This window comes from Protopterus annectens, chromosome 3.part1 (assembly GCF_019279795.1).
Source record: "Protopterus annectens isolate FY-2018-M chromosome 3.part1, PAN1.0, whole genome shotgun sequence".
NCBI lineage: Eukaryota > Metazoa > Chordata > Ceratodontiformes > Protopteridae > Protopterus > Protopterus annectens.
In genome coordinates this window covers 480923336-480935928 of record NC_056732.1, presented here as the reverse complement: position 1 = coordinate 480935928, position 12593 = coordinate 480923336, and the positions used below count along the sequence as shown (strand labels likewise).

General features: G+C 45.8%; 1 protein-coding gene across 1 annotated transcript in view; it reads right to left on the bottom strand.

Moving 5' to 3' along the window:
- Nucleotides 1–12593, bottom strand: part of ENPP2 (ectonucleotide pyrophosphatase/phosphodiesterase 2) — a gene marked incomplete in the record, with an annotated part of 2364887 nt that overhangs the window by 2297548 nt on the left and 54746 nt on the right. The window contains 1 exon segment of the mRNA XM_044066921.1: nt 7455–7534. Within this exon segment, the coding sequence (XP_043922856.1) occupies nt 7455–7534 (80 nt within the window).

Below are 12593 nucleotides of genomic sequence, written 5' to 3'. Positions count from 1 at the left end.
CTGATGGACTAGGGGAGGGGAAATCCACCAGGATAGATGGTTCTTGCAGGTCTGTGTCACCAGGATCTTGTGCGCATGGGAAGCTGCTGGAAGGACCATTGGGTGAACAACATCCATTGTAGAAGCATGTAAAACGGGCCAGAGGAAGAAGTGTGATGGCAGCAGCCATGAGGCCCAACACTTTCAGGACCAGCCTGGCTTGTACCTTTTGCTGGCAAGGATGATCCCAACATGGTTTTGGATATCTAGGATTCTCTGACTTGTTAGGTTTGCTGACATCCGAGTAGTGTCTAGATTTGCGCCTATAAGGTTTGGGAGGGCGATAAGGAGGACTTTTAAGTTGACGAAATTCCCAATTGACTGCAGAGACGTAGGGGGTATCTCTGGCTTGGAGAAGTTGATGCCTGGTGGTGGCTGAGAGGAGCCAGTCGTCGAGATCGGAAACACCTGGAATCCTTGGCGTCTCAGGTGAGCCGTGACCACTGCCATGCATTTGGTGAACACTCTGGGGCTGTAGTGAGACCAAAGGGCAGGGCTCTGAATTGAAAAAGACTGGTCCCCAGCCAGCGGAGAAACCTTCTGGAGCGTCTGTGGATTTTATGTGATAGTACGCATCCTGAAGGTCTATGAGCACATCCAGTTGTCTTTGCCCAGAAAGGGCAAAATCGATTGAAGTGTGAACCGAAATCTTGTCTTTTGACAGACTTGTTTAGTCTGCTGAGGTCTAATATTGGTCTCCAGTCTCCCCTCTTTTGGGGACCAAAAGAACCTTGAGTAGATTCCCGGGCTCTAAAAGGTCTGTTGGTACTGGCTGGATGGCTCTTTTTTAGAAGCTTTGACACCCTAATTTTGCAATTTCCCTAGACCGGGTGGACGTCTGGAAGGGAACCTTTGAGGGGAAGGGCTTTCCTTGAAAGGAATTTGTAACCCTCGGATATGATCGACTGTACCCATTTGTCTTGAGAGAGGGAAAGCCAGGCTTCTGGGTACAGCGACAATCTTCCCCCGGCTGCCTCCCAGGGGGGGGGGGCGGGCAACACCCCCGGGGTGCTGGGAGGGGTTGTCAGAGAGGCTCTCTGGCCCTGGTTCTCGGACCCCTCTGCCCCTAGGGGGGGTCTGTTATTACCCCTCTGCCTCTGGGGGTAAACTGACCACGTGTCAGGCGTGACTCCTTGTGATTTTGAACCACATTTTCCTCCCTTCTGACCTTTGGGGTAAGGTCTAGAAGGGTGGAGAAACGGACTCCTGCAAAAACTTTCCACTAAGGAATGAGGAACAACTAGCCTAAAAGGCTTTAAAGGAAACCAGGTAATCAAGGCCAACTAACTGGTGTCCAAGGAAGAAGAATCTTCCAGAGAAAGAGGAGATCAAGGTCTGCCCAGGCTAGGGGGACAGGAGGGAGGACGAAGAAAGAAGGCGAGAAGACAACTAACATGGAACGTTATGGTAGGTACATAACTTCTAAATGTTAAGTTGTCAATCTCGCCTTCATTCTTGCTGGATGGGACCGCGTCCTAGCACCTCTATCCTGGGTGGCTCAATGGAACAGACTCTTGAGAACTGTGGAACCAAAAGCTTGCCCTATCCCTGGAGGCCAAATCCAATTTGTAATGAGAAACAAAGGTATGAGGAGTGGCCCAAGTGGCTGCTGCACAAATAGTATCTAAGGGCAGCCTAGCCTGAAAAGCTGTAGAACTGGCTAGGCCTCTCGTGGAATGTGCTTTAGGTTTTGAGCTGAGTTGTTTGCCCCTAAGTTGATAAATGTCAGAAATGGTGGAAGATAGCCATCTGGATAAGGTCACTTTAGAAACAGGGAGACCTTTTTTATTTTCAGCATAAGAAAGGAAGAGTTGATCAGATTTCCTAAATTGCTTCGGTCTGTTGGCGGTGAACATCAAGGTAATGCAATGTTTGTTTCGCCCTGTTTGAATAATCTGGAAAAAATACAGGAAGATCAATGGATTGGTTTAAATTTGTCTTAGAAGCAACCTTGGGCAAAAAGGATGGATTGGTTCTCAAGGATACCCTGTCCTTGTGGAAGACCTAATAAGGGGGATGAACAGATAGGGCATGAAGTTCCGACACTCTTCTAGCCGAGGTAATGGCGACAAGAAAGAGTGTCTTCCAAGAAAGAAACTTTAATGAACATGAAGCAGCCGGTTCGAAAGGGGGAAGTATCAAGGATGCCCGCACTAAATTTAGGTCGCACTGTGGTGGAGGATTCCTAACAGGGGGCTTTAGAAGGAACACCCCTTTAAGAAAGGCTTTACAAAGCTTGTGGGACAATGTTGTGGTCTGCAAACTCGACATGAAAGTTGGAGATTGCTGCCAACTGAACTTTAACTGTGGAAGAGGAAGAACCTGAGTGAAAAATTTCTGCCAGAAAATCCAAGACTGACTGAACCGGGGCAGTAAAGGGATCTATGTTCTTATCTTTCGCCCAGAGGGAGAAGCGTTTCCACTTACTAGAGTAAATCCTCCTGGTAGAGGACTTAAGAGAAGCTACTATGATGTCTCTAACGGGGTTAGAGATCATAGGAAGCCTGGCTAAGGAAGGAAGTGGAGCAACCAAGCTGTGAGGTTGAGGGAAGGAACGGACCGGTGCAGTTGACCCAACTGGTGGGTGAGAAGATCTGGTACTGGGTCCAGATGCCAAGGCTGCACCAAGAGATGGCGATGAAGGAACGGGAACCAAATTTGTCGAGGCCAGTAAGGGGCAATGAGAATCATTTTGGCTCTCAAAACGGATGCTTTCTGGAGTACCTGTGGAATCAATGGAAAAGGGGAAAGCATAAAGGAGTCCCTGGGGCCAATCTTGGGTAGGCGTCTCTGGGGGGATGGCCCAGAAGTTGGAAGAGAGAAAAGTAGTCTGGGCATTTGCTGTTTAGAGGAGTAGCAAAAAGATCGCAGCATGGGCGGCCCCACTTCTGAAAAATCTCTTCCACTATGGATTGCTTGAGAGACCACTCGTGAGGCATGAGTATAGCTCTGCTCAATCTGTCCGCTATTATGTTGTTTTTCCCAGGGATATGCGTTGCTACCAGAAACAGATGAGAGGAGATCGCCCATTGCCAAAGTTTGAGAGCCTCTCGACACAAGGGATAGGACTTGGTTCCGCCCTGCTTGTTGATGTACCACACCACGGACATGTTGTCCGTGTGAACTGCAATAGTTCCTAAGGGAAGAAAGTCGTTGAGGGCTTGCAACGTTAAAAGCACTGCTCTCATCTCTAGGACATTTATGTGCAGGTGGTATTCGAAGGGTTTGCCTGTGCCATGACCCATCCTGCCCTGATAATGCCCCCCCCACCCGATCAGGGAGGCATCCGAAGTGACCGTGGCTACCGGGGCCGGGGGAACAAATGGTCTGCCCTGATGGACTAGAGGAGAGGAAATCCACCAGGATAGATGGTTCTTGCAGGTCTGTGTCACTAGGATCTTGTGACGCATGGGAAGCTGCTGGAAGGACCATTGTGTGAACAACATCCATTGTAGAAGACGCATGTAAAAACGGGCCAGAGGAAGAAGTGTGATGGCAGCAGCCATGAGGCACAACACTTTCAAAACCAGCCTGGCTTGTACCTTTTTGCTGGCAAGGATGATTCGAACATGGTTTTGGATATCTAGGATTCTCTGACTTGTTAGGTTGGCTGACATCCGAGTAGTGTCTAGATTTGCGCCTATAATTGGCAGGGCGATAAGGAGGACTTTTCGAAGTTTACCGAAATTCCCAATTGACTGCAGAGACGTAGGGTGTGGTCTCTGGCTCGGATGAGTTGATGCCTGGCGGTGGCTGAGAGGAGCCAGTCGTCGAGATACGGAAACACCTGGAATCCTAGACGCCTCAGGTGAGCCGTGACCACTGCCATGCATTTGGTGAACACTCTGGGGGCTGTAGTGAGACCAAAGGGCAGGGCTCTGAACTGAAAATGACTGGTCCCCAGCCAAAAGCGGAGAAACCTTCTGGAGCGTCTGTGGATTTTTATGTGATAGTACGCATCCTGAAGGTCTATAGAGCACATCCAGTTGTCTTTGCCCAGAAAGGGCAAAACCGATTGAAGTGTGACCATCCGAAATCTCGTCTTTTTGACAGACTTGTTTAGTCTGCTGAGGTCTAATATTGGTCTCCAGTCTCCGTCTTTTGGGGACCAAAAAGAACCTTGAGTAGATTCCGGACTCTATATGATCTTTTGGTACTGGCTGGATGGCTCTTTTCCTTAGAAGCTTTGACACCACTAATTTTGCAATTTCCCTTAGACCGGGTGGTACGTCTGGAAGGGAACCTTTGTGAGGGAAGGGGCTTTCCTTGAAAGGAATCTTGTAACCCTCGGATATGATCGACTGTACCCATTTGTCTTGAGAGAGGGAAAGCCAGGCTTCTGGGTACAGCGACAATCTTCTCCCGACTGCCTCCAAGGGTGGGCAGTCGGGCAACACCTCAAGGATGCTGGAAGGGCTTGTCAGAGAGAGGCTCTCTGGAGCCCTGGTTCTGCGGACCCCCTCTGCCCCTAGGGCGGCGTCTGTTATTATTACCCCCTCTGCCTCTGGGGGTAAACTGACCACGTGCGTCAGGCGTGACTTCTTGTGATTTTCGGAACCACATTTTCCCTCCCTTCTGACCTTTGGGGTAAGGTCTAGAAGGAGTGGAGAAACGGACTCCTACGGCAGAAAGAGTCTTGCCATCTTGCTCACACCTGGTCAACGTGTCCTTCACCTGAGGGCCAAACAAAGTTGACCCATCAAAGGGAGAGTTTGTGAAGGACGCCTTAAAGGGGTCTGCAAAATTACAGAGCCGCATCCAGGACTGACGTCCGAGAGCCACTCCTGTGCCTGCAGCTCTACTCGCCCCATCGGCTGCATAAGAAATGAGCCGCATGGAGGAGTTAGCTATGGAGTTAAGGATTCCCAGCTGAGAAGCAATCTTTTCCTGAGCCCCTGCTGCTGAAGGATCCTGTACTACTTCACCTAATTCTTTAAGGATGTCCCTTTGAAGTCTGGTGAAGTGACATAAATAATTCAGCGAATGCATAGCAAAGGTCGCTGAGGAAAACATCCGCTTACCATACCTGTCCATAGTCCTGGACTCTTTGTTAGGAGGATGGACTGGTACGGAAGGATCTGCAAGTTCCTTCTTAGTGGTGGCCGCCACCACCATGGCATCAACCGGGACACCTTTAGTAAGAAACTGCTTTTCTGCGGGGGCCGTAATAAATTTTGAAGGTCTCCTAGGGACTGGTTCCACCGAATCAGGAGATGCCCACGCCTTTCGAGCTATGACCTCCATAAGATGGTCGAAAGGCGGAGACACCCAGGAGGTGGAGGGTCGAGATCCAAAGGCCTCCAGGTATACCGATTCATCCTTGGAGGGGTTAATGGAGGGCCAGTTCCCCATCTGTTTCAGGAGCTCAAGGATGTCTGAAAAGGAGACATCCTCAGAGGGGGATCTTGGGGACCCCTCCGACTCATCTAAATCGGTATCTGAGGTTGTAGACTCAGGGGAGTCTAAGTGCTTCCTCTTGCAAGTCCTCTTACGCGGGGGTTCACCTGAAGGATCAGGAGAAACCTCGGAAGAGGAAGTTCTTCCCAATGGGGAGACCTTTGGCGATGGATCTCTGGGTTCGGGAGCAAGAGAACGGGAAGAGGCATCTACAGGCACCGTAGAGGGAGGAGCTAAAGGAACCGACTGCTGGCTAAGCTCTGGGGCTAGCACACTCCTCTTCACCTCGAAGGCTCCCCTCCCAGGGAGAGCCGAGAGATCCCACTCCGAAGAAACAGGGATCCCTGGTCCCACCGAAAGGGAAGGCTCCGAAGTAGATGTCGGGGCCGAGCTCACCAAGGCCGCAGCTCCTAGAGGGAGAACGGGGTCGGACAAGGGTCCGATGTCACTCGCCCCCTCGGAACCAACTAGGGAAGCCCGACGCCCGGATCCCTCCAAGGAAGGTCTCAAGGAGGAGATAGGAGTCGAGGATGACGGAGCCGAAAAGTGTGGTATCTGCTCTGACGCAGCAACAGTCACGGTACCAATAATCTCCGGCTCCGAGCTCTGTAGGAGAGTCGAAGGAGGAATTTCAGGGGGATGTATAATAGCTGACGTCTGATGAGACGGGCTATGGAGAATCTGGGCTAGTGCCTGTGACTTTAATAGCCTACTTACCACTCTCTCTAAATCGTGGTCTGAAAGCCTGGAAGACCTCGATGATCGGCTCCGATGGCTCCGCTCCGAAAGCAAGGGGGAGGCTGGAGCCGAGTGAATAGATTCCAAAGAAGAAGATCTAGACCTCTTTTTGGACGGAGCCATCGGAGCCAAGGAACGTTCGGCTCCAGGTGGAGCCGACAACTTGTCGGCTCCGAGAGGAGATATCTCGGCTCCAGCCGGAGCCAAGACATGCTTCGACGCTGGGGTGTCGAAGCAAAGGTATCGGCGCCGGCACAGAAGCTTCCAACAAGGAAGGATCGGCTCCGGACGGAGCCGATGTAGACTCCGGCGGAGTCGGAACCAAGACCACAGACTTGGACACCGAAGCCTGGGTCTTGGGTGGCTTAGAGGACTTCCCGGAGCCAAGTTTAGCCGGGGAGCTCTCTGGTTTAAGTAGATCCCTAAGGATCAACTTATTTCTACGTTCCTGCAGGACTCTCTGGCTGAAAGAATGACATATAGCACAGGAGTCCTGCAGGTGTAGGGGTCCCAGGCAATAAATACAAGAAGTGTGACCGTCTGTCAGAGACATCTTCTGACAGCACGAGTCACACTTCTTGAAACCTGAGACCCTAGTATCTTTGGACATATCTAGGTGCTTAAACACTCACACACACCAATCAGTCCAACCAAGACACTAACAACTAAAATATATTAATAATAACTAACAAAATTAGTTATTAAATAGAGTGACACAACACACACCTGAGGGAATCCTGACAGGAACTGTGAGGGTGGGAAAGGCCTAAGGCCCGAAAAACTAAACTAAAGAACTAGGACAGAAAGGGGTATGGAGCTAAGTGAAAGTACACTGAGGATAGAATGGATACTAAAAAGGACCAACAATTAGGGTATTGGGCTCTTAAAACTTGACAAATAGCTAGAAAAATATCACTTACCAGGAGCTGGTAAAAAGGAAGACCTCACTAGCGAAGCGGCAAACGAGATCTGGGTAATTACCGCCTTGCATCATGGGATATGGGGCTGCCTCGAGCTGGTAAAAGTGACTCTCGAGCTTAGCAAGTGCCGAGTCGGAGCCGAGGATCGGCTCCGAACCCATCCAGCAAGAATGAAGGCGAGATTGACAACTTAACATCAAACATTAAAAAAAAGAATTGTTTGGTGTACAAATAAGAAATATACAGACTTTCATAAATAAATCAGTGAGACTGATGTATAAATCATGAAATGTTAAAGCAGCAAAATTAAGCCTACAGCAGTAGATAAGTACTTTGAAGACACTATAGAACTCAACTCACTGTAGCCAGGGTGTAGAGGTTTGGGAAGGTCTTGGTTGGATACACGGGTCTCATATATGGAGAATGAGTGCCACATGTTCCTGAAAATACAAAAATTATCTAATATGAGCATTCTGTAAATATACATGTTATGACAGCACCACAGAAAAATGTAAGCCACAAACACACAAAGTTAACAGCCATCAGTACAACAAAATTATACACATTCCAATGAGTTTTCTTGAAACACAACATTATGTTCATCAGTAGATTCAGGTTAATACTTTTCAACCACTAAAGTTCTGAAGAAAATACACTGGGCAAAATTCAAAGGAAATACTTTACTTCTGAATAATAACAAGTTTTACTATACTGTATAGTTCTCTGTGATTATTCTATGCTTATTTTGACCTTTGTACCTACTGACCATTATGCCTCCCCATGGTTCTAGAGCCATTCATTTCCCTGCTTCTGGAAGTCCCCAGCAGGAGGGTGGGAGATGACTAGAGGGGGGCCAAGATCCAGGGGCACATGAAAACTTGTCGTGGTCCTGCGGGCAATGACTGGGCTTTTAGTTAAGCTCTAATACCATCCCTGCTGGCTAACATGAGTACCAGCTTTATTATAGCCGCTCCCATTCACTCCCTGGCTATGGAGCTAGCAGCCACACACAATAAGGGCTACCATCACTTGCTTAGAAGTGCCAACCACAGGTCCCCAGTCAAGGCTATTTTGTAGCATCATAAGTTTCTGCTTGACTGGTGGTTAAGTGCTCAGACTAAAACCACCTACCACCTCTCCCCCATAAAGGAAAGCTACCAATGGCTATTTATTCCCATCCTCCTTTGCCAGGCTCTTCCAGTGATGGAACACTACCTGAACTTAGGTCATATGCATGGCTTTGACACACTACACCACAAAGCCAACCACGTTGTGACCTTATTAATTATGACACTACAGTTGAATGGACAGCTATATATATATATATATATATATATATATATATATATATATATACATACATACATACATACATACATATATATATATATATATATATATATATATTCATTTAGATAACACCTTCGTTTAACAGGTAGGGGTACTGTTAGACATTCAAAATCCTTTGCAGTTTAACCCAAGAAAGTACATTTCATTACACAGCATGTGCTATCAAGGATGACCTGCACAAGAAAGGAGGATCTCCATGATGGCAACACACTGAGCATTCCCAATGCGAAAACCAAAAAACTGAAAAAAAGACAGTAAAAACTACCAGTCTGGGTATGACACACTCACTGGCTAGCAATTAACCTGCCTATATGCCAACAAAGAAGAAATACGAATAAAAAAGAAGAAATAAAACTCTGGCTGGGAAGAATCCAGGAACTGTTCAGCAAAAAGCTCAAGTTTCGGCTTTGGTGCAAGGAGATGGCTTCCAGGAATTTAGAGACTAAATAAATCAAATGCACTTGGGGTGCTTAAAATACTTGAAAAACTGAATGAACATTTAAAGTTAAATAAAAAGCTCAAAAAAGAAAATACTTTAGTTATTTCAGATAAACTAATAAAATTACAAAAACATTGGGGACAGCACAGTGTTAACAGAAAAACTACAGTCATATTAGTCCATATTACCAATAACAGTATATGTTCATATCCCTCAAACTCCGTGGCATTTTGGGTTACCTACCAAGGCAACCCATGACTGGCCAGCTTTCAAAAGATCATACTCCTCCTCTCTCTCTCTCCTCTGTCAGGAGATTTCTGAACATATCCTGAAAGGGAAGCCTTCAACTATCACAGGGAGTGAGTGTTCAGGCTTTTTCACTTTCTACAAAGGAGAGTAAAGTACCTGAACTGATAATCATTTAGCAAGAGTAAATTCACAGCCAATCACAATACTATATAAAAAAACAAATTCAAGCACAACCAAGTCAAACAGGTTGAAACCCACCTCAACTATGCACAACTTGGGGGAATGAGAGTGAATGCTGCCACTGAGACAGTAAAGACTTCATACATCTACTGATATAGATAGGTAGGACTTAAATATACTACATTGACCATTACAACAGTTTACCCTACATGTGAGGTGGAAGGATAAGAATCCAGGAGCCCCTGGCAAATGGTCCTAGCAAAGCCTTCTCAAGACCTTGAAAAGAAATCCAGTTCACAGCACTTTGTGAAGATATGAACAGAGGACAAAGATGATGCCTCTAAATGCTTCTACGGTCCACCTCTTTCCAATATGCTATCAAAGAGAATAAGGCCCTAGCCTTAACCTTGCCTGGAAAAGATTTATCAAGGTGGGAGCAACTGAAAACAGCAGAGTACAACCACTATTCAGTACTCTGCTTAAAGACAGGTTGACCTTTCTTAGCCCTCACATAGGGGATAGAAAGCTGTTCAGCACTGGCTAAAGGGCTTTGTTCTATCAAGGCAGTACTTGGACTGCCTATGCGCATCCAACGTATGTAGAATCTTTTCTTCCTTGTTTATTGCATCAGGACAAAACACTGGAAGAGTGACTATTCAAGATAAATTCAGAAACAACTTTAGGCGTGAATGATGGATTAGTGCAGGACAATAAAGTATTTGTGAAAAATCAGATAGGGTTAAGCCCACCATTAGAGCTTGCAGCTCAGAACCTCACCTTGCAGATGTGACAGAAATGAGAAAAAAAAAGTCTAAGTAATGAACTACAAAGGTTCAAAAGAGGCAAGATCAACATTTTAAGAACAAAACAGTGATGTCAAGGAGGAGGAATTTGCTTTCAAGGGGGTTTCACATGAAATGCTCCTTTCATAAATGGTTTGACCACAAGACAAAGGAGGATATATAGGCAGACAAGCCAAGATGGCACCAAGATGCTCTTTGTTAGAAGCAAATGACAAACCATCTCTAGTTATAAAAAACTTGTGTGAGCTACTTAGAGGGGTCAAAGTCTTTTCAGGACCTCTGTTATTGGCTAGGCACCACCTAGAAAACCTCTTCCACTTGTAAAAATAAGATTTTCTGGTTACAGGTTTTCTGGCCTCCTTAAACACCTGCTGCACATACTCATGGAACAGGCACCTAAAAGGTATCAAAATAGGGTCTATATTAGAACATCAAATATTTAACAGTTCGAATCACTAAAGGTCGATTTAGTGATCGAACTGTTAAAACATCGAATGTTCAGAAAAAAAAATAAAAACAACAAAAATAACTAAATCATGTAGGCAGGGGGGCAAGCCCCCTGCATCCCCCACAACCCTCTACTTAAATATACCAACTCCGAGACCACACTACAATGAAATAAATGAAAATCTCCCTTTACAGAGATTTCAGTTTACTTGTGCGATGTTCTGCAGTTTTGCTATTCAAGTGTCGACAATGTCAGATTAGACATTGTCGGCATTCAAGAATTTAATATAGACCCACAAAAAAGAATCATCCACACTGTCAGCTACAATTGTTCATAAGCTGGGGTGCACCATTTGCCCCTGATGCTGGGTGACCAGATCTAGTATGTGAGGAAGCTTGTGGTAATTACCCTTGGTCAATTCCATAAATTGAGACAACCAACTTTGCTGGGCCTAAAGGGGGTTACCACAATAATCTTTGGTAAATCTTTCTGCATCCTTAGAAGTACTTTGGGAATCACTGGAAAGGGTGGAAATACATACAGATCATTCCTAACCATGTGAATAAGAGTGGCTGCAAGGATGCATTGAAAATATTTTTTTCAGATATGTGCTTTGAAAGTAGGTGAACAGATCTACTTGAAATGGTCTCCACATCTGGACCAAGTCCTGGAAGACCTCTACATGGAGCTTCCACTCATGAGGGTTGGTCTGCCACTGTGTTTTGCTCGGAATGTATGAGGTATGAAGAGTAAGAAAATGCTGTAGAGCCAACTCTCAGGCCATCACAACCAAACAGCAAAGAGGGTATCCTCCTGTACCCCCTTGCTTTTTAAGGTATACATCATGATAGCGGTCATATGTAACCACTACAAGAGGACCTGTAATCCATAACTAGTGAAGAATTTAAGGCATGAATCACTGACTACGTCTCTTTTGCATTTATATGCTCTGGCATGATATGAAGACCTCACGAGCTTTACATTTGGACTCCCATGGACACTGCTCCCCACACAAAATTGGAACAGTTTATCTGGACAGACTAAACTGAGGTCTGAAGTCAGAAAGGGAGTTCCAAACTCAGAGACAGTTGATCCCTCCACCACCACAGTTCCTGTTTCATATATTCCAGGACTGGTACCTAGAAAGCTAAGGGATGAAAGTGCTGTGCTGAACAATTCTTCAAACACAATTATTCAGATGTGTAGTCTGGCTAGTAGTATCATGAGGATCACTGATGCCATGAGACCTAGAAATATGAAAAACGTCTTTGCTGAGGCTATGTTTAGAACAGAAGATTTCAAGAAAATGGCCTGAGAAGTCAGAACACTGTCTTCTGGTGAAAAGACCATTCTTTTCACTGTGAATATTCAACACCTCAGGAGAACAATTCATTGAGAGGATGTGAGGAAGGCCTTTTGAAGGTTCAGTCTGAAAACCAAGTAGGAAAAGAGGAATTCAACCATGTCTAAGGACTCCAAGCACCTGGATAAATAATCTACACAAATCAACAAATCATCTAAATAAGGAAAATGTGTATGCCTTGGGTTCTACAATGAACAACCACTGGGGCCAGACACTTTGAAAACTCTCAAGGTGCAGCTGACAGCTCAAAGGCTATTGCAAAAAATTGATAATGTAAACCAAACACAGTAAATCTTTATATTCCTACTGCTCCCAATTTCAAGGAAGTTTAAATGTCAAACAGATGAATTGCCATAAAAGAGAGAGAACCCCTTGACGAGTGGATGGGAAACAAAGTTTACCCCGGGGATCACTTCAGTGGCTCCGCTGGACAGAGGCACAGGGAACTAATCTTAGGGGACAGCGAAAGCTAACACACTCTGGCTCAGCTTATAAATGCCTTTGGGAAGATAGCCTAGTACCTACCTATGACCCTATAACAGTGTCTAAAAGCAATGCTAAGACAAAATACAAGGTGAGCATTTTGAATTCTGAAACTTTTGTAAAGGTATTTAGAAAGGACAAATCTAGGACTGGTCTCCAAAAGTACTTGTTGCGGTTAAAAAAA